General features: G+C 40.6%; 1 protein-coding gene across 4 annotated transcripts; it reads right to left on the bottom strand.

Moving 5' to 3' along the window:
- Window positions 1-27,446, bottom strand: LOC124177190 (RYamide receptor-like). Of its 4 annotated transcripts, XM_046559306.1 has the most exons (12): window positions 27,090-27,446; window positions 22,171-22,372; window positions 21,744-22,089; window positions 16,535-16,555; window positions 11,024-11,166; window positions 7,883-8,088; window positions 7,545-7,704; window positions 7,127-7,230; window positions 6,062-6,185; window positions 5,007-5,179; window positions 1,372-1,862; window positions 1-134 (listed from the first exon to the last, which is right to left on the bottom strand). In XM_046559306.1, the coding sequence occupies exons 3-11, from the start codon at window positions 22,061-22,063 to the stop codon at window positions 1,485-1,487; spliced, it is 1,629 nt and encodes a 542-aa protein (XP_046415262.1). In that variant the 5' UTR covers window positions 22,064-22,089; window positions 22,171-22,372; window positions 27,090-27,446; the 3' UTR covers window positions 1-134; window positions 1,372-1,484. The 4 variants fall into 4 exon arrangements, with proteins under 4 accessions (XP_046415262.1, XP_046415264.1, XP_046415263.1 ...); XM_046559308.1 differs by having other exon boundaries at window positions 7,883-8,055; window positions 21,744-22,372; XM_046559307.1 differs by lacking the exon at window positions 16,535-16,555 and having other exon boundaries at window positions 21,744-22,372.

Genomic DNA, 27,446 nt, shown 5'->3' with positions numbered 1-27,446 from the left:
GGACCATTAGTTAAAGATGTTTGTCCTCCACCGTTGCGGACTACAGTTGGTTGAGAATTTGTCGGTGGTTGATTTTCCACGGACAATAGCGATCTTTGAGTACCTCTGTACACCACCCTTGTGTACGTAAGACTCTGGAACACAAGAAAAGAGAGATGACCATCGAATTGCATCGGTGGTTTGATTCTTGGATTATAGATTCATGCCCCAACAGCATCTCCAACATATACCATTTCAATTACTTTCTCGCATAATTCGGAGTTGGAAAGAAATTGACAATAATTAATCGACTCTCCTGTGTTTTAATTAAACCCTAAAATTAGTCGTTTGTTTAACCATAGGAATAGTTTTTTTTTTTTTTTTTGTAGTGTAAATTTGAAAAAGCCAAGTGCTTATTTGTCGAGAAATTAGAGTTTACCAGATTTCAGGGTGAGGATTATTTGGCTGCATCTGGGGAGGCTAGGCAAACGGGCGATAGGTAATCTTCACTTGTATGCATGTTACGTAAAGCTTCTGTCGTACCGTCCGTCAGTGTCAAGTTCATTAAAGATTCTTGCACCGGAGGTAAAATGAAGTTCACTTGTTCAATCATCTATGCGACTGTATCAATTCCTGAGACGAGAATTTGCGTTCGAAGGGAAGAAACGTTTGGAAAATGACCGTCCACATATTGTACCTTTTCAAGTATCTATTCATCACTCTTGACTCGCTACTCGAGGAATTATTCATCTTTCATAAAGGAAAGGTGTTCCTGTGGATACAACAATGCGTGTCTCGCGCCATGATTGTAGTCACGTGAATAGGTACGTATTAATATTGGCTCGCGTGTAGGGACCATTCAACAACATCCATGGCCTCAGGGTTGTATCTAGTGCCGAGTCACGCGAATTGAGTGTAGGTACATAGAGTAAGAAAGGGTTGCGTGTGGAAGGCATTGACTGATCGTGATACTGTGCGAATATTTGGTCTTGTCGATAATGAATTACTGTTTATTAAAGTACTCGAAGCTCAGCACCCGGTCCCACCTCGCCGCCTTGTGTAGCCTTCGTAAGCCGATATGCGTTATTAATATTTTCTCCCATAAAACCTATTCGTGGCGTACGAAATTGGACGGAGAAAAAGCGTTGGACGTGAAAAAAGGTGTAGGTATACGTTACCGCGTCCATACATATCGGCACGATCAGGATCACTCACGTCAGGATATAAATCCCGTGTCGTTACGATGAACCAATACGATAAATTCACCGATAATAACCGCCTCGACGGCAGAGCAATAACGACAAGCAATATGACGCGTGTGTGTTGTGTGTGCGAGAGTGAGAATGAGTCCAGACCAGATTGCAATTGACGATATTTAAGATATACTCTTGCCTTGAGTCGTCCGGCGAGGAGTCTCGAGATTCCTGTCATTATACGCATCCCGTTTTATCGAGGCTTCGTCATCGTTGTAGACGTCGCCGATTTCGCCGTCGCCTCCGTCGCGCTTAAATCTTTGACCTCGTCGAGTCGGTCCGATCGCAAGTCTTCCGACTGCAGCTTTTTCCCGAGTCCTGCAGGCACGTCGCTCGGCTCGAATCGGCCTCCTGGTTCTTCCGGCCTTGACATTGTTCCCGACCTTGACGCTGGGGGCTGCACACGGCTTTCATCATGTAGCACCGCCGGTGCGGATTGTGCCGACTGTAGAAGGTGTCGTATCCGCTGCTCGTTGTTGCCCCCCGATGCTGACCCGCCGCGAATTGGTCCTGGGTCAGGCAGAGATGACAACGGGGGACTTCTTGACCTGACGGGTCTGTCCAGGGGACGTCCGGGGTTACGCCGCAACCGCTGCATCCGATGCAGGTCCCCGTAGCGGGCCCCGTGGTCTGGAACCACAAGACAGCCACTCCAACAGCACCAAATTGACTCAATTACGGTTGGAGTGAGTTGAAACGATCACTTCGGACTCTTAACGCTCCCATTGATCGACCATGGACAGTATTATACACTACACACATATTTATATGCTCAAAGGTTAATCGGCAGGGCTTCGACAAAGAACGATTATAGGTACCTACACGCTTTTTACCCACACAGCTCAGATTCGTCATATCTCGAAATAAACTCGGGCTAATTTCTTTGGGCACTAATGTTGAGTAATTTTGCTAACGACACAGAGGTGTGGTGGACTGAGCTGGACGGAGGGTGCGTCACGCGAAAGAGTGACGGTCAATATGTACATTCGTACGTCCCCAAGCCGTTACTTTAGTTTGTGGTATCGAGAATTGGGCCATGCTGTGAGACGTTCCGGCACAAGATGTCAGGTTCGGTAGTTCGGCTTCGAGGTGTGTTCGGAAACACGCTACCCGTAAAGGTCGTTGTACTCGTGACGTCAATACCACTAATGGAATACGTCTTATTTCTTCCGTGACACGATGTACATGTAAATGTATGTAATTAATAAACCGAGTGACGGAAAACGTTCCGAAAGCGTCAAATTCCGAATTTCTTGGCGGCGAAACTTAAAGTAAAGAAATCAAACTTTTCTGAACTTTGCTCTATCGTAACTTGATTTTTCTTGAATCTTGCATTCCGGAACCTTGAGCCGTCGGCTTTCCGACCATTCGAAACTTTGTTGTTTCTCCAAGGTTTGACTTATTTACTTCAAGTTTCGCCGACAAATAATTCGTAATTAGGTGCTTTCCTACCTTTTCAATATCGGAACTTCAACCGCATCCCGTGCTGGAGTGTGATTGAACTCGTTCCTTCTACAGTCTTGAATGAATCTGCATTCACGGCAATCAGAGACTGATCGTAGCATTCATCGATACGTTTGATTGCGAGCGTTAGCGCTAAATTTATATTTCCGTCCAGTGTCTGATTTCTCGTGATATAATTGACTGATTATCAGGTGTCGGGAGAGGAAGAAAGAAAGGAATGAAGGAAGGAAAGTCCAGGGACGTAAGCTCTCTCGCTCGCGTTAAATTGACGCAGTGTCTCCGACACCCACGCTTTGCCCGTTATCACGGGACGGCCGTTCCGTCAAGTGGGGAGTGTTCGTCGGATGACGGTATTTCCCTGACAGTTTTTACGCCCTTTGTTGTCCGCTTCACATCCCCAGGGTTTAAATTCTAATAATAGATGATCGCCAGAGGCTTGGCTTTTGACAATTTATAATGGTCCTCACCTTTAGTCAAATAAATCAGCGAGACAACAATAGCGCTCGATATATACTCTGCAAATAGGCAGTTAGCCGATTTTGCTATTGCTTGCCAACAATGATTATACAATATCTACAAAGACCTAATGATGATTATAATATAATATCGAATGTGTAGAATTTCTTTTCTCATATTGGTTCGCATCGCCTCCCCTGCATTGCACAAGCCTAACGAATCATGGCGGATGATGGTAGTGATTACTACTATTATTATTATTCGAATTTCATTGGGAGATCATATCCGAAAAATAGTTTAACAATCAACTCATGCGTTCCCGTATCCTACTGGATGGAAATATTGCTCTTGGAGGGTTATTCTTGGGTTGTACAGCGGTCGGGATCGGGTCCTTTAAGTTTCTCAACTTTATAATTACGGTGGAAAGGTCAATCGGGTTGAGGGCAATGTAGTCGTCTGGAAGGTTTAGATTTCCGGAATCCCCGGAAATGAGTTCGCTCTTCCACATCGTATTATTCTTTGCCGAGAAGAGTTCCAGTCCAATGTGGTTTGGACCTGGCAAAAAAAAAAAAAACAAACGTGGAAATCCGAAAGCTTCGTCTTCGCTAGTCCGCCGTGAGTAAGTCGGGAAAAAAAACTAGCTCTCCCTCTTTTTTCCTCACATAGTAACGCTCGTTGGGTTCATCCACTCACCTGCAATCTCCGGCTACTTTTTACCCCTGTGATTGATGTCGTCCAGCATTCTAAGCTCGAATTACGAACTAGTCATGGTAGTTCGGCTTGCACCGATATCTGTATACGTTTTTACATGTTGGGGGTGGTGAGTGGTGAATTCTGGTCTATTGTACGCTACGACCAGCACACAATATACACCGGCGTACAGGCGTGTATTTCGAATTTTGGCAACCTCCGCCGCAGAGCAATAAAAGTGAGAAACGACCCGTGCGACGAGGGAAAATTTATATCTGACCTGGCCGACCCCTTCTGTGAAAACATCTACCGACCCAAAAATACCCCCCATGTTTTTATGGCTATTTGTATGGGAAAATAAAATTATTTTCATGGAAATGGTGTTCATGAAGTCTCGATCATAAACGCGATGGCTCGTACTACGTAGACTAATTGCCCGTACGAAATGATAAGAAACCAGCGTGGTTCGTTATTTTCGAGTTGATCGAAAAATTGTTGAAACCTTGCTCGCACACTTTATACAGACTTCCAGAATGAACTTGAGAATTTGTATCGTAGAGTCGCTGTTCGTATCGCTGTGATTAATCGTCACCATTGTCTCGATAGCTGAATTTTCAACGGAAACTATACACTTTGCACGTACAGATTAGAACAGTCTGCCAGTGAGTGTCTGGTTATCTTATACTAGTTGTAACTACTTTTGGTAGTGATAAATAGATGTAAATGGGAGTTTCGTGTAACTCGACAGCTGTATCAGATTTGTTTGGAACGATAACCGTCGCTGTTAATTCCATCGAAATTCGTCGCCAGATGCAGTCATATTCAGCGTCAGATTCTATCCGCTTATTTGTAGTAGTTTGGGTGTATTACAGAATTTCTATAATTGTTTATTTAACAAACGCCCAGCCCAGCCTAGCCCAGCCAACTCTAATACCGGGATAAAAAATGTCAAATAACGCCGGGAAATTTTCTATCCTACATTTGTTAAGTCGACAATGATTGGCTTGAATTAAGAAAGAAAAGGATGAGATAATTCAGTCAGACGTTTAATCAAATCATCTAACGTACATAAAACTATCGCCTTGCCAATCCTGATTAGACATACCCGTAGTATATAATACATTTAAAAGGTTAAAATCGATCGCAACCAGAGTCGAAACTTACTTTACGATGAGGCTTACGTCTGGCAAGAGCGTGTCGACTGCGAAACAATATTTCGGAGACGCTACGCCGGAAGTTACGCGTCATGAAGCAGTAGACGATGGGGTTGAGAGCGCTGTTCGCATGACCCAGGAACAAGCAGTAGGACAAAACGTCCGACATGTTTCTACCGCTCCCTGAAAACACAAAGTGTGCGTGATTAAATAATATATCGACATTCTCTTGCTTTGTGAAGGAATTTTTGTGAACCCCGCGCGTCTCGTTATCGTTCTGACAGTTTCGCGCAAGTCAACAGCTTTTCATCACGTTGTTCGTTAACTGGTAAAGTTTGTACCCACGTAACGCGTTATGGTCGATGGTGTTGTCAAGGCTGAAAAATTTCACTTTATAGATTCGAGCTTGAAATTGTTGGAAAATTTTTTGTACTTGCATTCCAACGAGCTTGTGGTTGTAGCAATTTGTTATTATTAAACATCTGTAACAGCACCGCTTGGAACGATAGGGATATTTTTCTTCTCTCCAATCACCATTGAATAATCAAAGAATAACATTCGAATTGGATATGTGGTATAATTTTGGAATATCAAAATCGGTATGTAGAAGCCGATCCACCATTTGATTAAATTCGGTACAGAATAATTCCGATTGAACATTGATTTGGTTTTTGATCCAATATAGATGTAATTGAACGAACGATCCGTATACATGTGTGATTATCAATTTTTGAACACCAGCCACGGCTGTTTACGTGTTCTTTTTATAAACATATGCGTCACCCATCTTTGGAGGATAAACAAAGGAAGCTGGAAATAAATTGACCTCGTTCGAATGAAAACTGTAGGCGTTTTTCGTGGGATTCGAAAATGCGTTTCAAAAACAATTGCGTGTATTAAAAAATCTGAAAGAGATGAAACGTGGTTCCGAAAATTGAGATGTTTGGCAGGTGTGGCAAAAGTAAATTGACCTGAACAGACCCCGCCTATTGAATTTAGTCCCTAAACAACGTCTTTCATTCGGAAAGTCGTGTCGTTACCATGAATGAAATTTCAGCTACTTACCAAGTGCCCCGAGGTCCATCAGAAGTCTGAGCACGTTGTATGGCAGCCAGCATAAAGCGAATAGAACCGCCAGAAGAAGCAGGATCCAAGCAACGCGACGTCGTTCACGGACTAAACGAAATCCCTGATAAACACGAAAAATTGTCGCATAAGCTCAATATTGCTAGCTTGAAAAATTATTCAACGGTATTTCATTCTAATGAAAAAATGACGCAGTCATGAGCGATTCACAAGAGGGTTAAGCGGTATGTATTTAGGCTGAAGGATGAATTTACCATCGAGTAGTCGGAGCAGGAGTTTCTCTTGCAAACAGAAATTTAATACCATAAATAAACAGGGGATGATTACGTTGATTACGTTACGCGGTTGGAATTGGAAGTTTACATTAAAAAGAAAAGAACTATCGACTCTCTGTAAATCGATGCATAATACAGCGTTTTTTCACGAAGGAATATACATATACATTTTTCATACGGTCTTAATACTCTTAGTATCGTCCGCTTGGAGACAGGTAGCGTGGATATAAATAATGAGGATAAAACGCTCGGGATGGAATTAAAGTTTGTATCGATTAGCAATGAATGGTGAAATTATCGGCGTTAAAATGACTTGTGAGACAGTTATTGGCTCGAGATTACGCCGTGAATCTTTGCATATAATCACCCGTGATTCCAGTACTGAATATCGACATGCGAGCGAAGCTCATTTTGAGGCGGTACATCAGCCGTCAGCATAATTAAAACGATGCAAGCCGGAAGTGGTCGAGTAAGTGTGCCCTGATTACGGAACGAACCCTTGGCTGTAAGGTTGATCGATTTTGTCGCCTAGTCTGCAGTGACGGAATATATATTTCGGAAATGGGAAATAAATGGGTGTACTAATCGGAGATGAACGACCCTCGGCAGAGTTGACCAAATGGGTTTAAAACATACTCCCTCGTGTCTTATCACTAACCCATGTGTCGGTGAACTTTGCCACAGGCCTAAAACTCGCTAAGCCATCGCACGTAATGATGGATTTGAATAATCAATTATGGAACTAGGTTAGTTATCTATGAGAGCTTACCTGCTGTGAGCTGGCACTGCCTTCTATACTGTCGCAATCGAAAGGTGGTTTTCTGGCGCAGAGGGTTCGGCCCATCATCGAATACGCCAGAATCACGATGAACCCTGCAATTATACAGGGCCAGAAACTTGTATAACAATAACAATGCTTTATTCCCAAAAAGTACACAGATTAGTAAAATTGAATTGCACGCTTAGGTACATCCAATAGGAGGTCATAGGGGGATTTTACACTTAATATCCCGTTGAAATAAGACACATGTGCTAAAAGATGACCTGTCCATTCACACGTTTCTTCTTAACGGTCATTATTCTTTGGTTTTTGGATTCAATAACAATAGCATCATTGAATATCAATGTGATCAGTAAAGATACCTTGGCGTGAATCGTAAACGCTTGGTTTGAATACACGGTCTTACCGGGAATCGCGTAGACCAGAACGAAGCAGGCGGCGCCAAAAATGTGGGTGTGGATACCAAGTGGCTTGAAGTCTTCGGAGCATACGTAAAAAGTTGGGTGTTCAATGCGTTGCCCTCCGATCGTTATGTTGTCCAATTCACTCATCGGGCTCAACGTCACCTGAGATATTCAACGGATAAGCGAATACTGGCAACCGGTTAACAGCTTTTGAAAAGTTTTCACCAACGTTTACTGCCAACGGGGCAAATACGGGGCAATCGTGTGTCATGAGTGTATTATAGGGGAAAATAATACGCCAAATAAAAAGAGTGCCGTGTGAAGTAAGATATTAACTCACAGCTCGTAAAACCGGGGCAAAGATGCTCAAGGCGACCAGCCAGAGAGCTGCGATTACTAGTATGGTACTCCGTCTGTTGAAGACCCTCCTGAAGGCTATCGGACTCCTTATTGCAAGGTACCTGTCGATGCTCATCGCCGTTATTGTGAAAACGGAAGCGGCCACTGCGACGCCTGCAAATATTGTTTCACTCTTGCACATCGGTACTGTGAGGTAAGTAGGTACCAGTTATTGATACGCTTAGACCCAATCATTGACCCTTTTGTTTAAAAAAAAATTATGAATCGACGGCACAAATTGTAAACTTTGCGATAAATGTAACCAATTGCTAGAGGCTTAGACGCTGAAAATTTATTTTTCGATAATTTTAGAACCAAGGATCAATCAGATACAATCATAAAGGGTCAGTAATTGGAACAGGGTTGGTAAGTGGTACACTTACATTAGTCTGTATCAGAATCTAAAAATCTTAAAATTTTCACGCGTTCTTAGCACGATGGTAATTTATGTATGAGGATACTCATACTTTAATCAATAGTATTGAATGATCGTACCGTATCCAAGTGATCGGACGATAATCCAGAAGCTTGGTGTTTTATCTTGCCTCTTTACAGCAGGTATGTTTTTTTCAGAGAATTATTTCCCGCTTATTGGAATGGTGTAACGGAATAATTGCTCTGCGATATTTTCTGCGGGAGATTAAATCATTCATGCGGGTGGCACGGCACTTGTAAAAACAAGATACGGTATTGGACGAATGATATTGTACAAAGCATTAATCTTCTCTAACCCGGTACGCGATTGCCTTGAAATACATTCCTCCTTCGGGTAGAATTTTGTAATTTATTTGACGTGACGGTAATCCATTAAACGCTTTTACCCCGATGTCACGCTAATGTTATTCATCTATTAGGGCAGCCTGATTTCGTCCTTACCGGTCGTGGTAAGCCTCCCGGATCCGGGAGGATGCTCAAAGATTGATGATATCAATGGGCTTACGTTTTCGGCTTACCAGAGCCTCTTGTCACCGGAGGATAAAATCTTACTGCCCCATCATTCTCAGCGGTGTAAAACGTTGCAAATAGTCGGAAGCGCGATTTAAAACGGTTGTCACTCCGTCCATATAGGCAGAAATATTCGGTTTCGAAAGAAACGAACACCTATGTTGCCGATTTCCATACTTTTACGAAGCGTTGTCGAAGAGAAAGTATGGAAAGAAAGGCTCCGTTTACGATTTGATTTAGATTTAAGTGGAGACGGGACGCGGGTCGACAGGTTATTTCGGAATACCACGCTTCTCTCCCACTGTTTGTGACGCGTACATGGCACGCGATGTCTGGCCGATATTTTTTCGCACTCCGTGGTGCGAACAACTTAACCCTGGCCAAAGATACCCCGGACGATGTCTGTCTCTGGAATCGAGAAAAATAAGTAGTTTTCAATAGATATAAGATGAGTCTGGCAGAGACGAATTTTCCAGTCCCATCCTCTTTGTGCGTATATGGTATACCCTTATCAAATGAAGAAGGCGAGAACGAAAACCCCGAGCGATTGATTTCTCGCCCCCCGGGGTTTATCGGAAAGTGATATTCCACGTTGCCAGCTCTAAGTAACATCTCGATTATCTGTTATTCCCGTTCCTTTCCGTTTCATTTCCCAGATTTATTTCTATCCTTTTTCCATTAATTACTTTCCAAGCGACTCTTGAAGCTCTGTTCAATGAACGGAACAGAACTTTCTTGCTTCATCGAGGAACAGATCAACGTTCCTAATCAATACTCATATCAAAGTAGCAACGTGGATTACATCTGCCCTCGAAATTGGCTGGTACACTCAAAACCAAGCTCTCGATTGTAAATCGTGATGCCGGGAGATTCTGGAGAAGATGAAGAAGGGTACATTGTTGTCTGTCTACACGCGACGTTCCCGTGTTCCTAAGGAGGTATGAGATCGTCCTGATCAAACGAGACGTATTTTCACGTCCGACATTATCCTTCGAGATGATGAATAGCCTGCAGTAATAAGGGAACTGTGATAACGGTCCTGTATTCAAATCGTCACATTATATGTGTCTTGTTCGACTATGCTTCCATGAAATTCTTATTCGGCGATGCTCTCCGCCTGCTTTAATGCCTCGTTATGTATCAAAGTGCCTCGGTTGCGTTTCGAGATAAACGAACGGACTGGCCTCTGTGCTGCATAATGTATTCGTGTAGAATTTTATTCTACCTCTCGTCGCCACTACCAAGCCAAGCGTTGTTGAAACGAACGCGATCGCGAATTATTTATTTAACCCCGCTGTACTCAATTACATTGTTCGAGCTGCTCGGTGCTGCTTTTTTCGATTACCGTTTATGACCGAGCATTACTCGTGTTGATTAAAACTCGCATCTGTACACCAAGTTATCACGCTTTTCGGCTATAGGTACTGCGAGGCAATTATCACCCGGTTTTAATTTTGTTACAACAAGGGTTTCAAGATACACGTGAAAAATTCATCGAGTCAGTGGATAATTTTATTCCAAGCCTGAAGTGGCCGAATCATTACCGAATGGAAAATTTTGTATTTTTCTGAATTTTTAAGTGAACGGGAACTCGCGGAGTAGAGAATTTATCTTCTTATGGAGATGATAGGTAGGATATAAACGAAGCAATTAGCCGAGTTAGCGGCAGTTTATTTCCATCCAAACAAATGAACTTTTAATTATTTCGAAAGTTTGATAAACCGAAAGGCATTAAAGCCAATACTGATAGGGAATTTAATTTCTATTCGAGAGTATTGAATTCGAGAAGAGAATCGTATTGATCAGAATAACCGAATCAGCTTGTGAATTGCGCAGCTGGTACAAGGCTTCCAAGGCTTGATGAATTCTAAACAAAACATCCCAAGATCTCTCTCGACTTTGAGGAAGCGCAGTTCCCCACTTGCTCGATAAATATCTTTACTTTTGTAAACTGTGAGTGCCAAGGAGCAACTGACGGCTACAATGTGGCAACGACGTCTGCGGTATTAGTTTCGCACCAACATTGACGGGGTTTTCAAAGTTCACCCACGATTATAACTATCGACTCAAAGCTTTGAAGAAGAAAAAAGAATTCTCGAAAAATAAATGGTTTGTATGCGGGTATTCGAACACTCACCTTGAAGGTAGAAGAAGAGTTTGCACATTATTTCACCGTAGACCCATATCATGGTGACGGCTTGGCTGACGGCTATCGGCATGCAGATCGTTGTAACGAGCAAATCGGCGACCGAGAGATTGACCAGAAAATAGTTTGTCACGCTGGAACAGAAGGTTTACCTCTTTCATTATCCGTCGATTATTTTATGCCGGAAAAATAAGCACATTACCGTCCGATCTTGGCGGAAGAAAATCTAATTTCGAATTTAATAAGGCACGTCAGGATAATTTTTCATATTCGGATGACCGATGGGACGGGTCTGAGCATATTTTATTTCCATTCTCGATTCTGGAATCTTTCATCAACTCTGCTGAAGCGAGTTTCACCGAATTCCACCACGACCAGTTTGAAGCCGAGAGTATTATATATGCTTTTTCTCATCATGCCGTTCCCCAAATGTTGTTATTTGGATTCCTAATTTTATTAGTGTATATTCTTTTGTCAAAGATGTAGGGAAATTGCTTTTGGTATGTGTTTTACTTGTCGGGTGGTCCGAGATTGCTGTCTGAAAGTGGATTCTTATTACGCTTTTGTCGCTCACTATATTACACGTTTTATGGGTTGCGTGGGCTGAGCATAAGGTGTTATAACACAATCTTACGATACATTATAGGTCAAGAGTACAAGTACGCCTGGTACACATGTCTTCTCAACATAAATTCACTCGTACCAAAAAATTTTCGGCAATAAAGCTTCGGGTTTTTTAAAACGTACACTGTCAACTTGAAACTGAATGCTTGTAAGCTCGATCTACTCTGCGATAAAATGTTTTGGGTACATTAATTTGTACAAAACTATTCCTGTGGGAAATATGTGGTCGATGGAAAATTGGGCACGAAATTGAGCCAAGGGACACGGCTTTAACATGTATACCTATAGGTACTAAGTACCTCGGGTTGATTTTACCTTATTGAGGAAAGAAAGTAAACAGATCTATATATATACATAGATATATGTGAGTCGAGGGTGTTACCACATTGCGGATGGAGCGAGAAGTCGTAAAATGGTCTGTGGTAATCTGTGTAATTAAATAGCTAACCGTGACTCATGGAATGATATTGGATTCGAAGGCTGATCAACTCCTCTCTCTCTCTCTCTCTCTCTCTCTGCGGCATCGTTCGGAATTTGGATAAAGGAGTATAAGGCGTGTGACGCACAGGACTCGGGGATGAAAATGGTCGAAGAAATCGCTTCACTGACCGTAAATTTAATAGAAACTGCCTTTTGGCATCCCTTGATCGAAACAGATACGAAGTCTTGGAAACATTCTCGTGGCAAAGCGTGAAGTCAAAAGTTACGCAGGTTCGTAAGTTCGTGCTTGGCTGTTTGAATTTTCAATTCTGAAAAAATGAGTAACTCCGAAGAAGTGAAACTTGTTGAAGGTAATATGAATTTCATGGTTATAAATTTTTTTATTATATTTGGCTTGCGGTAAATCGTATAAACAAAGGTAAACATACACGTATATTTTGCGAACAGTGGTTTTGTATTTCATATTTCGTTGTCTCGACCTTACTTTAACTTCGGTGGAGTGACTCGGGGAGGAACTTTAAGCAGATTGCGCAACTTTTGGGCTCAAGCGTATGCAGCGAGTGGGACCCAAGCCTCGGAGGAAAATCTTATTATGCTGCAATAATGAAATTGAGTATTGCTCCAGCGAAGAAGGCAGTGCTCTCAAGAGATTTGTACATTACTGGGTAAAAGGTTGATTATCCGGTTAGGCATACCACTCGCCATATCCAATAACGTATGTGATACAGGTACGGAGTTCACATTGCGTGTATATATATGGAGAATTCCATGCGAATCCGACACACGTCTGACCCTTATCATTTCTGATGTTGTTTAAAAAAATTTCTGCAACTGTTTCAACTTTGAAACAGTATCCTGAATTTCTTCAGATTTATTATTCAACTGCACAATTATTGATAAATATTTAGTGACTTTGAAAAGGGCCTCTTTTAACATCATCAAAAATTTTTCAGAAACTGTATTTCGAGACCGGATCTATGATGCGCCGATTTGTTTCCATTTTTTTTTTTAATGCAGCACTTTCAATTTTTATGTTCAACGAAGACATGCTTTGAATGCTATGAAAATTCCCGAAAAATTCTCAAAACTTCCACTTTTTTTTATTTATTTTCATCAAGTTCGTAACGAAAATGGTCTATAAATGTTCCAAGTGATAAGTAGAAGTTTCGAAATTTTTTTAAGAATTTTCAGACTGATCAACCAATACTTTGGTTGAGCAAAAATATTAAATGTGCTAAAAAATAATAGATCGGCAAAATTCGGCGCGGGTTTGATATGTATGTAAAAGAAAGTGCAATTTGTGAAAATATTTCGAAATTATTAAAAAAGGTCCTTGTCAAAATCACTCTCAATATTTATAAATAATTAACCGGTTGAATTAAAAATGTAAAAAAAATTCAGGCTACTGTCTCAGAGTTGGGATATTTGCAGAAAAAATGTTGAGGCTGAGACGTTGGTTGGGTTCGCATAGAATGTCCCATATGTACTACCTGAACACGTGTAACTCGGGATGTCTGCGAGGGTGGAACCGCAGTTTGGCCGATTCCACTTGAGCTCTCGGATGTCAAAGGATCGCTCCTCTTACAGAGCCATCGCATGTTTTCACGTTTCGTTCGAATACCAGGGTGCAACCCACATGGTGTTCCATTTCAAAAGGCTATGAATAGATTGTTTTATACAAGCGTTATGTGCAGACTTGGGAGTCAGATGGACGGATTAGAATTCACCTTGATTGAGTTGAATGAGAATAAAATTATAAACTCAAAGTCGCTCGGGGTTTTTTTCAAAACAAACTTGACCTGCGGCCAGACGAGCCATTCGTCGACAAGGCGAAGCCATATTATTTTTAACCCAAGAATGTTGTGATATCTTAATGGATTTGGTCGTAGGGTTGAAATTTGGATAACCGTAAAGTGTCGTGTGCTTTTTCCAAGAATCCCCGGGGGCTGTATATCCTCCGAAAATGAAAAAGAAAACATTTTACCGCGAGATATTTCGCGTGAAACATGCGATTCAATGATACATCGATCCACCAGAGACGTTCCTCGGGGCGTATGAATTTTGCAATCGACATAGGCCTGCAACGTGGCGAGAAAATACGGCGAGCTTTCGAGAATTTCGTGAAAGGTAAATATCTGATGAATAATTACATCAGCATTAGGAGAACATCCGCCGATCGATCGCAGGCTGTTCCATCTGCTGCAGGAAACGTTAGCCTCGTTCCGCTGTGTCGCGAGATGAGATGTTGAATTTCCGAATACAAAATGTCCCGAAAGCTCCAAATGTCGGATATTTTTGTGGCGGAAGTTCAAGTAAAGAAATCAAACTGACGAAACATTAATTGATTTCTTTACTTCGACTGGTCAATCTTTTCTTTTGTCAAGTGTCACTCATTTTCGTCAACCGTTTGAGTCGAAAGCGTCAACTTGCAAAACCTGATGATTTCAACATCTCTTTAACCCAATTTCAGATTTCATTTTAAGCTTCTCATCAATCTCTGGGTAATGCCAACTTTTGCAATCCCATGGATGATGTATACACATGTCACCCGTTACGAATCCCCCGATTACGCTGCAGGTATTCTTACTACTTTAGCCATCGAGAGAAAAATATTTCTAAACGAAATTTTCTCTCCCAAAGGCATGCGGGAAATGTTAACCTAGCAGACCAGGCAGGCGGAAATATTCCACAAACATGACAACTGACACGAATAGAACCAAGCCACATCTACACACACACGTACACATATTTCTCACGCTACGGATAATGGTTATGGATTAGCCTCACGTGTTTCCAGGCTTATTCCAAGACTAATGGTCATTTATAATCAACCCCGGAACAAGGCCATTAGTCCTTCCGCAAACTCATTCCCAATACCCTCACCAAATTTCGTTTAACGATAAGTGAAGGCGACGTCCTGTCAGAATTTAGTAGAATAACGGGGAAAAATATACGGTATAGTTTAACTCGTATGACAAAATATATGAGTTTAAGTAAGGAGTTATTTATTGCCACCATATACGTATACTTATTTCAAGGCAATATGGTCGGAGTAGTAACGACCTGCGAACTAAAGATCTATCGAGTAGATGCTGCGAACGATTGCCTTTCCCCTGGGGATAATTTCCTTCGGGATATCAGTGGAGGCCAGTGACACGTTCCCGGTAATAGACTTGTGGATTAACGCGTGTTTCAATTGATATGCGTACAAATGAAAGTAAGACAGCTATAATTTACACACTAAAAATAAACCCGACCGTTGGTATGGATTTTTGAACGTTTATTTAAGGTATCTCAAATGGAAAGCAAACACATTTCGTTACCCCTAGATTTATTTATCGCTACGAAAACAAATGGAATAGGTATTTTACGTTATGCGTTCGATAATATTTCACTGTGATATCTGGATGTGTTGAGTAAAGATCGAAGCGATGCGTGTATAATAATCACGTCTGAAGGGATTGCGCCGAAAACAATTGCAATTTTTTTTTTTTTACGTCAATTATAGTTGGTGTTTTCACACCTTCAACGTGGATAATTAAATTCACGTCATACGGTGTATCACCTCTAGTATCGATCAATAGAATGTTTTCTTTCTTATACAATAGCAATAATTCTTCGGTAGATAGCGAGGTCAATCAGTTACGTTCGTTCTAATTGAGACTGCTATGATTCGGTAACCATAAGTACTAAGTGACAATGAGACGAATAAGACCGGTCAACACGAATTTTCAATTTGAGTTCTAGATGGCAAATTTAGATTTCTTCTACGTAACTAATAAATGAAAAAATAGTTTTATTAGATAAAGTTTGTTTTTGTAGAAGCCAAAAGAATATTTCGGATTCTAAGAAAAATTACCTATTTTCTCGAACGTTTACTGTAAATAATTACTAAACAAACTTCAGTTTTGCATTTAAATCACTTTTATTCAAAAGTAATAATTAATAAGAAATCGGAAATGTAAAAGAATTGGTAAACAGAGTTTAAAAATAAATATTTCTCGTACCTCTTCTATTTTCGTATGAACTTTCTCGTATCAAACCCAAAACGTAATCACCCATCATCCTCTCGTTACACCGCCCCTGATAACGTTAAAAACGATAAAGTCCATCACATCTTGGTGAAAACGTTTTCCTTTTTCCTCCGAACAGACACCCATGCCAGCTTTCAACCAAAAATTTCACGACTTATTTGTCAACGTAAAAACGACAAAAACAAACTTTATAACTGACAAATAAAGTTCTTGGTTATTACTCGATGCATATTACTATTAGTCAAATCAAAGACTGTTGCACGATTAGTCGCGATGCGAGAGTTGTTAAATTAGTATGTACCTGATGTGAATGGATAATCTTTCGGAGGCGGTAAAAAAAAAAAAAAAATTTAAAACTCAATCGAATACAACGGTCAAACGAAATCACGCCTATTCACAATACCTTGAAAAATCAGGACAGTACCTGAAACAGAAAGCAACAATTAAATACACGTCCAAAAAAATTTCCAAGACATCGAATGTTATCGGTGAATCTAAGTTCGTTCGGATATCTGCAGGGGCAAATTTGATTGACAATTTACCGAACCCGTTATGGGCAGAATCGCCGTTATTTTAATGTTCGTTTAAAATAATGCAGCTACAAACTTCTCGTCGATAATTATGAGTTACACGTAACAGCTCTTAGTCAAAGTAGCGTTGCAGTTACTGGATATGGATATTTTAATCACCGACAACGGATTTACGAATGCCGACGCTAACTAATTGTAGGATCTAAAAAGTTCTGATATTCGCATCAAGCTGAAGCTATTTTCGTACCTACGAACAGCGTTCGACGTGGGCTTTATACGTAATATCTATACCCATCGATGAACGTCACTGACCACCGGATTATGCTAACCAGAATTTTGAAACGCCGAATCACGATAGATGCGATGATCGTGGAATTATAGCAATTAGCCAGTTAGAATTAGGGGCTGTGTAACATTGACATAACCTTGACTCCTACCCCCCATCCCCTCCCCCGTCCCTCAAATAACGTTACATAATATTTGAACGCTCCCTTATTCGGGAAAGCTGGAGCGGAGTTGAAGTCCCGAATTTTAAAAGTTCCGAAAACGTCTAATTCCGAATTATGTGGTGGCGAAACTTGAAGTAAAGAAATAAAACTTTTGAGAAGCAATATAGTTCCGAATGGTCGGAAACCCGACGGCTTAAAAGTGCCGAAAATTTAAGTTGCGATAGAAAAAAGTTTCGATGCGTAAAGTTCCGATAGAGAAAAATTCCGGAAATTAAAATATACTAACGATGCGTAGTTTACTTAACGAGTGGGTGTAAAAAATCAGAAAAACCGAAAATCAAAATGAGCAGGATGGCGAACATGAAAATATCGAAAATAAAAAACAAAAAAAGATGATAGTGATGAAATTTCTCCAAGCCAGAAATTCACAGAACTGAAAATCTTCGATCATTCGGAATTTGGATGTTTCGAATTTTAAAATATTCTCATTTTTGCACTTTCGGAACTTTGACTTTGTCGCAGTTACGCCCTTTCGGCATTTTGTTCTTTTGGAATTTTGCCCTTTCGGTTATTTGAATCTCGGGTTTCGGACCGTTCGAAACTTTGATGCTTGGTCAAAGCTTAATGTCTTTACTTCAAGTTGCGCAACCCAAAAAAATTCTGAATTTGGAGCATCCGGAACTTTTCAAATTCGGAATTCCAACCCCAGCCCAAAAGCTGACGATAAATCGAATAAGCAGAAACAGCAGCCAAGTACATCAGAGACTCAGGTTTCCTTGTATCTACCTCCATAACGGTAAAATCCACTGGCCAAAGCCATTTCGCCAGCCGTTCAGGTACCAGAGACTGAAAGGTAGGACTGGATGGTCACCATCAACGGAATAAACAGCCGGCAAGACGATGTCCGAGAGCTTACAGTTACGAAAATGGGTACGCGTCTGAACCGTAAACGAGGCAATACCGCACGCTATTTCCTTTTTCGTATGTTCATCCGTGTGAGTACCAAGTTTGTGTGCGGCTTGAGCCCTGCAGGACTAAAAGGTGAGGGCAAATCGTTGGAATTCGGCGTATCTCGAATGGTTCGTGAGTTCCGTTTGGGGAACTTTACACAGTCAAAGCGTCGCCTGCTTTTTTCTACAACCGCAAGTATATTATTCAACGATAGTTTTAATTTTGAATAACCCTCCTCATTATTTCAATCTAATCAGTGATACGTACGTACGGATTGAAATTTAACGACATCGGGGAAATTTGTTCGTTTCTCTTGGTTTGCGTGAAAGCACATTTTTCAATTATCAGGAATAATATGTTACAGTCGAATCTCTGAGCAGAAATAGTTTTCGCTTTAAGGTCAGCCAATTACCGCGTACTACTCAACACTGCAGAAATTACAATTAATGAACCGCAACGCGAAGGATGGGTCTAAATTCATTCATTGTGATTAGTGTAGACTAATGAGCGCGCAGTGTAGGCATATTTTATACCTGAACCGTGTTGCAAGCTCTCTAATGAACCCACCGCCTTCAATTGTACACGACGCGTGATAATTCGTGGAAAGCTGTTCAGAGGTGAGTTATTTCGCCGTTGTACGGTTACACGTATATGCCCTTTACACACGTCCACTTTACGACTCGGGAATAAGCACAGAAGCTCGACTTGTTCCACTAACTAATCTGATAGCATAACGTCACGTACGTCGGATCCCTTTCAGTTCTCTCGTAGGGTTTACCAATCATTTCACCTACGATTTGAACATCTTCTTACTGTCATTCAAATGACATCAAAATCATATTCACATAAACGTTTCACAGTAAGCGAAAGCTGTAATGGATAATAACAAACGTTTCCGATCCGAATGGGAACTGCGCAACACTTGAATTGCTCAGGAAGGCTTCGACGATTATTATTCAACGTCGTTCAAATCAATTCCGTAATTTCAGAATAGAACTCGGTTACACATACGCGCATGTGTGTGTGTGTGTGTGTGTGTGTGTGTGTGTGACATGTCAGCAGTAACAACCCTATTCGCATGGGTTATCTTTCGAATAATGTGTGAGCGGCGGTTGAACGGAGTTCCAGATTTTCTATGCGTGCTGATGCGTATAGACACTGGCCAATCACAATGCATTGTGCCTATGGTTGCGGTGCAGCGATTTTATCAACGTTTATTCGAATCAGCACTGCCGATAAAGAAGATATCTGACACAGATTTCGTTTTTTCCACTCACCCGCATGCTGGAAATAGAATATTTGAGTCGTCGTCGCCGTGCACCCCCGTAATTCGTGTTTTTGACACGCTATTTGCGACACACCACGTGTCATAGTTTCTTTTTTTTTTTGATTTACCGATGAAACATCAGCGGGTGATGAAAAATAAAAAACATGGGTAACAACGCGTCGCGTCGTTTAGAAACGTTTCGACTTAGAAATACTTTTGAGCCGTTGGATGTGGCTTAGGAAGTATAAATGTTTGGATACCTCGGTGTAAACTACGTACTGCGCCAAATATTAGAGGGCAAATTCTGTTCACTATAAGTTAGAAAGCAACAAACATTCTCTCGTCAATTGTACGCATATGCCCGACCTATACAGACGCAAAATACTCTCTTGCAGCTCAATGTGACCTACGATTAATTGCTACAGCACAAAGTGTCAATTAAAAGTTTCCTGATAAATTTGAGAGGAAATTTCGGACTAGAGTCACTAATTGCAAAACGATGGGGAAGAAAGGATGCCAAAACAAAGGAAAAACTTTGGCAAAGGAACTCGAAAACAGAAGCAAAGCTTGGGTTGAGAATTTTCGATTATTAATGTCTAAGGAAGCCTAACCGTGATAATTAAGGCCTTGTTGTCCGTCGTGAATGAAATGAAATCTTAAAAACTAGTCTGGAAACAGTTCACGACGATTATAATAATTTTTTCAACATGCTGAACGTGCAATAAATTCTTCCTTTTTTTTTCTACGGTGTCGACTGTTGAGCCACACGATCACTTTATTACTCTGCAGCACCGCATGGTGTAAAATATAAAGATCATAACGATCACGTTGTTTTCTTGGTAAATAATCCTGACCTGCGCAACACGGCAGAAAGGTGATAAAAATTTCGAGCCCAGAGTCATAAACGTGCTATAAACTTGCGCATAAGCTCTGGAACCGTAGTTTTACCTATGATCTGTTGTTTTTCTCCATCACGGAAGCCTGGATAAGATTGATTTTCAAAGTTTGTTTGTTTTTCTGCAATTTCGGTTCACGGAATCCGTGTCTTTGCTTTTCGGGTACCGTGTGTTGGCCGAAGTCGAAGGAGAATCAACGGTGGTTAAAAGTAATACTCGACTATATCCAATCGAATAAAATAAATCATACATTATTTACTCTCCAAGCTCTTATTAAAGTTGTTCCAATGTGAAGATGAAGGGTACAGAATGTACGTCATAGCAGCAATGAAAGCTGCCGAGAAGATCGAAGCTGAACTTAAACCCGCCTCCGTTAATTAAACCATAATAATTGCTGGCCTCTTGTTCGGCAGAGCTTTGTAATTATCGTTTGGTGAGGAAAAATATCATGGTATCAACCAGCACCGTGTTTCAAAAGCTTAACTTAGCGTATCGCAACTAGGTATGTCTCTATTGTCTAAGGGGTTTCTGTATCTACGAGTTATTATACTCGGAATAGAAGAATGGTACGATAAAATTCGAACTTTACTCATCTGGGAACGACTGATTACCCTCATCGCTGTAGAAATTTTCGACCACCCGGCAATGAAATTCCCACATAAATTACAATAATTACCTTGATTATTTTTGTTGCAAAACTTAAGGATTCTCAGCAAAAAGTGAGTCTCGTCGACGATATGGAACACTTTGTGACAAGATAAAAAGCGGAAAAAATCAACCACAATAAAGACGATAAGAAAATTAATTTCGAACAATAGCGATGCCCAAAAGTTACCAACGAATTGTTTCAACAAAACGTTGTGAAACAAATTTTTGGTTTTTTTTGGACGTCGTGTGGAATGAATTCGTTCATTTTTCTGAAAACACATGAATTTTTAAAGAATTTTCTCATTATTTTGAAGTTTCCGTTTTCGAAAATTTTAGGTTTTAATACATGGAGGAAAAATTGTCAATTTTGGATATGTTTTCGTAAAAACGTTGTACATTTAACAAGTTTCCGGGGCATTGAACAAACAGTTTCGTGAATACAGCCTTTACGAATTTTCGAAAACGGAAATTTCAAAATAATGAGAAAATTCATGAAAAATTCATGTGTGTTCAGAAAAATCAACGAATTCATTTCACACGACATCAAGAAAAAAGAACCCAAAAATTCGTTACACAACGTTTTGTTGAAACAATTCGTTGATAACTTTTGGGCATCGGTATTATTCAAATTTAGTTTTCTTATCGTCTTTATTGCGGTATGATTTTTTTCCGATTCTCATCTTATCACAAAGTATTCAATATTGTCAACGAGACTGAATTTTCGTGCAGAATGTATACCCGGCACATCCTTAATCCTGAGATTGTTTGTCAAATTTTGCAAGATTTCCACGGTGTCCGCAGTTTGTATAATAACCAAAACTGTCCGTAATCAAGAGGTATCGGTTTGTAGCGTAGGAAATACGACACTCACCTCCGCATGTAGTGGTACTTGAGGACGACCACGATGACGAGGATGTTGGCCGTGACGGCGAGGACGATGACGGGAACGTAGAGGGTGATGAGAAGATAGTTGGTCTCGCTGTTAAGATTGTTGTAGAAGTCGCTGAGAATTGCATTCACCTCGTCCATCTTGAGGGAATTGTTGCCGTCGTCGGCAGTTTCGTTTTCGTTAATATCGAAGCCGTCGAACACCGGCATGCCTGAATCGTCCATGTTGCGAATTCTCGGTCTTAATACTCGACTATTTAACAAGTCTCGTTCAGCTTTGCGGAGAAATCGGGATCCTCTCATCGATCGAGGCAAGCCTCTCCACTTTTCTGCAAGCCATTCACAGGCAGGCCTGACGTCATTTCAATTCGTTGCATCGTGATTCGGTTCGACATAAAAAAAATATTTACTCTTTGATTTCTGCCGGTGTTTTTGGATTTCAGTCACGGAGTTGGGTGAGATTCCATTTGTCGATTTTACCACTCATGTCGTTGACTTAGCCGTGCGTCAACGGGCTTAGTGGACCGTTTGAGTAACTTTCGAAGCACCGTCGAATCCTCATCTCAATCACTTTTCTGCCTCATTTCCTCGTCTCGACACGGCGAATGCTTTCTGAAATCATAAACGTTAGTTTTATTACACTGCTTTCTTCTTCGTGCTGTTTGGTGTAACAAACCAGAAACAATATCGGGTTTTTGAGTGACACGATGTATTCGAATAAACACTAAAATAAGGTAACGCTCCGAGGGACAATTTTTACCCACCAACAGAATCCGAAACGGTTGAGTTTTAATCCGTTTAACCAAATCAGAAAGTTCCACTAAACGCGAAAACGGATTGCAATTTATGTTAGGAATTTATTAGGCGTGGTGTAACGAATAGCTCAAACAACATTAATCAGAACATCCGCCTTTACAATATCGTTCGCCAACCTTGCCAATCCTTCTCGGTATTTTGGGGATGTGTTATTCTTGTCCGACTTTCGTTATCACGGGGAATCGACTCGTTATTTCAAAAGCTTGGAAGGTTCGGCCGGAAAATTGGTCGACGTATAGATGAATACAGAATCGTTGAATAAATCTTTACATTATGCATGTATTATTCCGTTTAAATATTACATTTCAAAAATCGTATGAATTTCCAATGACTGATGCAAAATGATTGCGAAGCAAAGAGGTCAAAGTTTTAGTCGTTGAGTGTCGATGTCCAAAAACAATCCACGCGAGTGGTTTCTAATGGTTTTCAGTCGCAGTTGACATCGACCGACAATTCAACCTGGTCGTCTCCTCTAATTACATACAAATCTCTGTGTGATTCTACTTGAAGAGCGTATATGATTGATTACGACAACACTTTCACCCCGTTTTATGCGTCGTATTCAATCAACGGGTTAATTGCGTTGTCAGCGATTGAAATTGAGCCGCTCATTCCGGATGCGAAGGCGTATTTATGCGCAATAAATCTCCTAGTTCCAAAGCCTGGATTCACTAACGCTTCCACGCTTGTTGCTCTTTCACTGCTCTTTCGTATGTCAAGGTTTAGTCCACGACCATTGTGGTTAAAAGCGAGTTGAAAGGTTCAGCAGAACAAGATTGTCAAATGTCAAGATAAAATTGTCCTCGCAATGATGTCGTTAATTTCATAGTTGGTCTCGTCTACACGGCCGGATGATTGCTGGCTTCTTTGACTAGCAGTAATTATTTGCATCCCCGTGTTTCTCGTATGATTTCACGTTTGAAGATATTTTTTTGTCTCCAATGTCGCAATTAGACGAATCAACATTCAACGCAGTAAGTAGTAATTCACAATCGCACTGGTCAATTAACATCGTATCAACCGAATCGCTACCATTGGTGTTCCATTTGGTAAAACATTTCCATGAATTTCTCGCCTTAGAATCCTGAGTCCACCGTCTCAAGAGTCCTTAAGCAGCATTCGTCTCGACTCGTGCTGTTCTTCAGTTTGAAAAGTGGCGTCTGGTTTAATTGCACTTTTTCTACGAGTTATTTTTTTCCAGCCGAGGCACACGATGAGTATTCACAATTTTCATGGAAATAAAATCCATTGCTCAGCTTCAAAGTGAAGAAGATCTCCAGTCAATGATTTTCTGTTCCTTCTTGATTCAGGCCTGATCTGCGCGTGAAAGATACGCGAAGACGACGTGAAAGATCGTCCGCTCCGATACCGTCGGAAGAAAAAAAAACCCCCAAGTGTCTGACATGTTTTATACGATGTGAGATGTAGACGGAAACGTCCCATCTGTTACATAAATGACGAACGGCATGTGACAACTGTCTTTGGACCCGTTTTCGATTTCTCAAACGTTTCCAACTTTCATGAAATCGCACCTACAACGATGATAAATATTATGGTACAGGTCTCTCAACGCAGGCCTTTCGTTCGTGCTAAAAGGCGTTGCTACCTTCAAAAAACGGTGCGAGGTCGGTTCTGCAATTCGAAGGTGCCGAACGTTCTTTTCATCAACACTGGCACCCTTCGACCCTCGTGTCAAATATCCCAACAATATGAGCACACGGCGAACGTAACAATGATGTGAAACTTCAATAGCGACGGTCCCTGAATTGAATCTCATAAAAAAAATTCTTCAAACCTGGACACACGTTATCGAACCATCTACAAAAGCTCTGCATTATACCCAATCGCGTGTCAGGAATTCTAAGGATAATTAAGTTTTATTTTCCCCTCAACGTTTCCCGTTCGTTACAGGAATCCTTGGATAACTTTGCAGACGGTTTACATCTGAGACACAATGATCAAACGATTGAATGCAAATTTAAAATCTCTTAACGAAAGACAGGATGAGATGAAAAACCAAAATAAAAAGGTTTCCTGCCTTATTTACTAACCGATTTCCGTCGATCGATCGACTTACAATCGGTACGATCTCTCATCGGTAAAAAATACCGGCATTCATTCTGCGACAGGTCCAGAAAGAGATAAAAAAAAATAGCCTCCAGCATCGCATTCCCATGTTATGAGATTTTAAATTGCTTCTTATGAAGCAAGGATGGTAAGCAGGACTGGGAAATTTTGTAGAGTATTGAATTTTTTCAATAGTATAAATAACAGCCAGGCAGTTCCCGGTATCGACATGTATTCTGACGTCATAATGGTTCAATAACATGTGGCGCCATATTGTGGAGGAGTGCAGAGGGTGACACTTCTCTCCAATTTACGACGTTCCAAGTCGTAATTCCTCCTTCCTTTTGCATACGCCTTGTATTTATTGCCAATTGGTTCTCGAATGCGATTTAGGGTGAGAATAGACGTGATTTTTTTTTTTTTTTCTTGCTTGTCAATCCCTATTTCCCATAACTTCTAGACGTGACTTGATTCGCTAACAAGGACGAAGGACTGATCAATTATGCGAGACACGTGTGACTGCGACACGATTCTACGTTCCATCAGATGCGAAACGAGCTAGGAGCTAGAAGTCACCACGTTTTGTGGAATTTCTAATAGAAGAGACGAAGATCACGAGGTCGAGCGCAAAGAGCAGGCCAGAGAGGAAGAGAGAGATAGAGAGTATGAGATGACGTGTGAGGAGGAGGAAAATTGCTCTCACATTTTTTTCAAGATTTTTTAAATTCCTCTTCTTTACCTTCTAAAACGCACTCGTCAACAAGAAAATAAACACGTATGTTACAAAGGCCGGATCGTATGAAAAATCTCGGACGCCATTCTTGTGCAAGTTTCGAGTACAAATATACAAGAACTTGAAGAAAGTCGCTCGACGGTGATCGTCTCATAGAGCTGGATCCTGAGTTTCGTAAAGTAGGTAATGACGGAAAATGTTGTGTTTGAATGGCAGAGGATCAGAAAATTTACATGAGTATGGAAATTGTCGGGTTCACCTTTATTGAATGTATGAGTAAAATTGTCAAGCAATCAATTTGACAGTTTAGCTTTCCCCGAGGGCGACATATTCGAATTAATTGCTTGTTCTGTACTCTCCGAGTTCGGTTATCTTTGAGAGCTGAGAGACTTTTGCGTAAAGTCGAACTTTTAATTGATCAAAATGAGAGGACTTGCGAATTGCCAACTCGTGAAAAAAGTCTTTCAAGGTGTACAGGACCTTAAGAATCCCTTCAAGGGGATAGAATGAGCAATTCCGGACGGCTTAAGACACGCCGAAGGTACTACATTAATTTCGTAAGATTGTAGGAAAACTTCACTCCAGCATTTTCGCATTTCACACTCAAATTCTGGCAATTATTTCCCCAGCTTATTGCTCCTTTGATAATCGGTGCACACTTGAAAGTCAACCTGTACCTTTGACCTGGTTGAGGTGTTTCCCAATAATTTCATTTCACGCATTTCGTATACGTAATGACTTTTCGTCGAAAAGGTAGAATCGTTTTGATCAATGCTGAATACAATTTGGGCACTCAAAGCAGGTCGTCACTCTTTATAACCGAGCTTTGAATACTTTTCTTTATTCATTTTTTTTTTTTTAATTCCCCAATCAGATGTTATCCGATTGTATGTAGTAATAAATTTAATTATCGATGTCATTAATGGTAGACGTAACTCAATATTTTTATGGATTTCAAAAGTAATTTTACAAAGTATTTTATTAATTTAACAACTGTTATACGATCCGAAGCAAAGCTATATAATCCACAGGAAAGATTTCTTTGAGATTTCGTACGCAAAGAATTGTGTAAAATATATTCGAGTTTCTTCATATTTGTATTTTCAAATTCGTGCACAACAGATAATTGTAAAATTACCAAACTTTTTCGCTTGATGTGAAATTAGTTTGAAGGAAATTACGTTAAACTTTTATCACTGGAGTACAATGACATCTGAAACCGTATACAAAATATCTACGAGTAAGATGTATCGTTTTAAAAATCTAGAATTGGATACTTGTTAACACTAAACAAGAAAAACTTATAACCGACAAAAACCCTGAAAGTAAATTAGGCGTAGGTTGAAATTGATACTAAGGCTTTACGTAGTGAGTGTGTGTGTTAGTTAAATCAGTAATCCGCGCATGTGTGTGCTGACATTCAAAGTAATGAAGTTGGCAAAGGATGTTACGCATCTAACATATAATATACACTGTTGAAAATATGGCGTAAATTTACAGAGAAGCTGGGAAAGGAGCGAAAAAGAAACAACAAATTTTCTTTCACACCTTTGAGTGGCATGGATTTATGTAAATAATGGATTTGCATCATCTAAATTCGACGTCAAAATAAATTTTGGAACCTTGCCAAAACTGCAGACGAAGACTCGTAGATATTAAAATATTTTAAACAGTGTACTCTGGCATAAAATTTAGAATGCATTATCAATTTACCTTTCTCGCAAATTGATGAGGGATCGCTGCAGTTTGGTTTTATTTTTCTTAAATTTAAGTCATTTCCTTTGGAGCGGAGCGTTCGCAGCCCCAAATACCCGCGCACGTTGACGGAACGACGTAGAAATTTAATCGGCTAAAAGTTTAACTCGGTATTTTAACTCGAAGCAGTGCTCTGTGATCAATTGTCCATCAAGTGGTGAGTCTTAAGTCACAAGATCTCGGCAGATAAATTTTCTACGAATTACAATGCCGTGACTCGAGTCACCCTGAGTGACTTTGGACCGTGCGAATGATCCGGTATATATTTTCGTGGGAACAGTAACGGATTCGTGAGATCGACTGGCATGCCGGCCG

This window comes from Neodiprion fabricii, chromosome 3 (genome assembly GCF_021155785.1).
Source record: "Neodiprion fabricii isolate iyNeoFabr1 chromosome 3, iyNeoFabr1.1, whole genome shotgun sequence".
Lineage (NCBI taxonomy): Eukaryota > Metazoa > Arthropoda > Insecta > Hymenoptera > Diprionidae > Neodiprion > Neodiprion fabricii.
This window is presented reverse-complemented; position numbering and strand designations above follow the sequence as displayed.

Excerpts from the sequence above, each read along its gene's own strand:
- LOC124177190 (XM_046559306.1), bottom strand. The coding sequence starts at position 22,063 with ATGAGAGGATCCCGATTTCTCCGCAAAGCTGAACGAGACTTGTTAAAT. Across the intron at positions 7,705-7,882 it reads TTGCCCCGGTTTTACGAGCT|GTGACGTTGAGCCCGATGAG; the intron begins GTGAGTTAATAT and ends TGAATATCTCAG. Across the intron at positions 6,186-7,126 it reads GCAGTGCCAGCTCACAGCAG|GGATTTCGTTTAGTCCGTGA; the intron begins GTAAGCTCTCAT and ends CGTGTTTATCAG.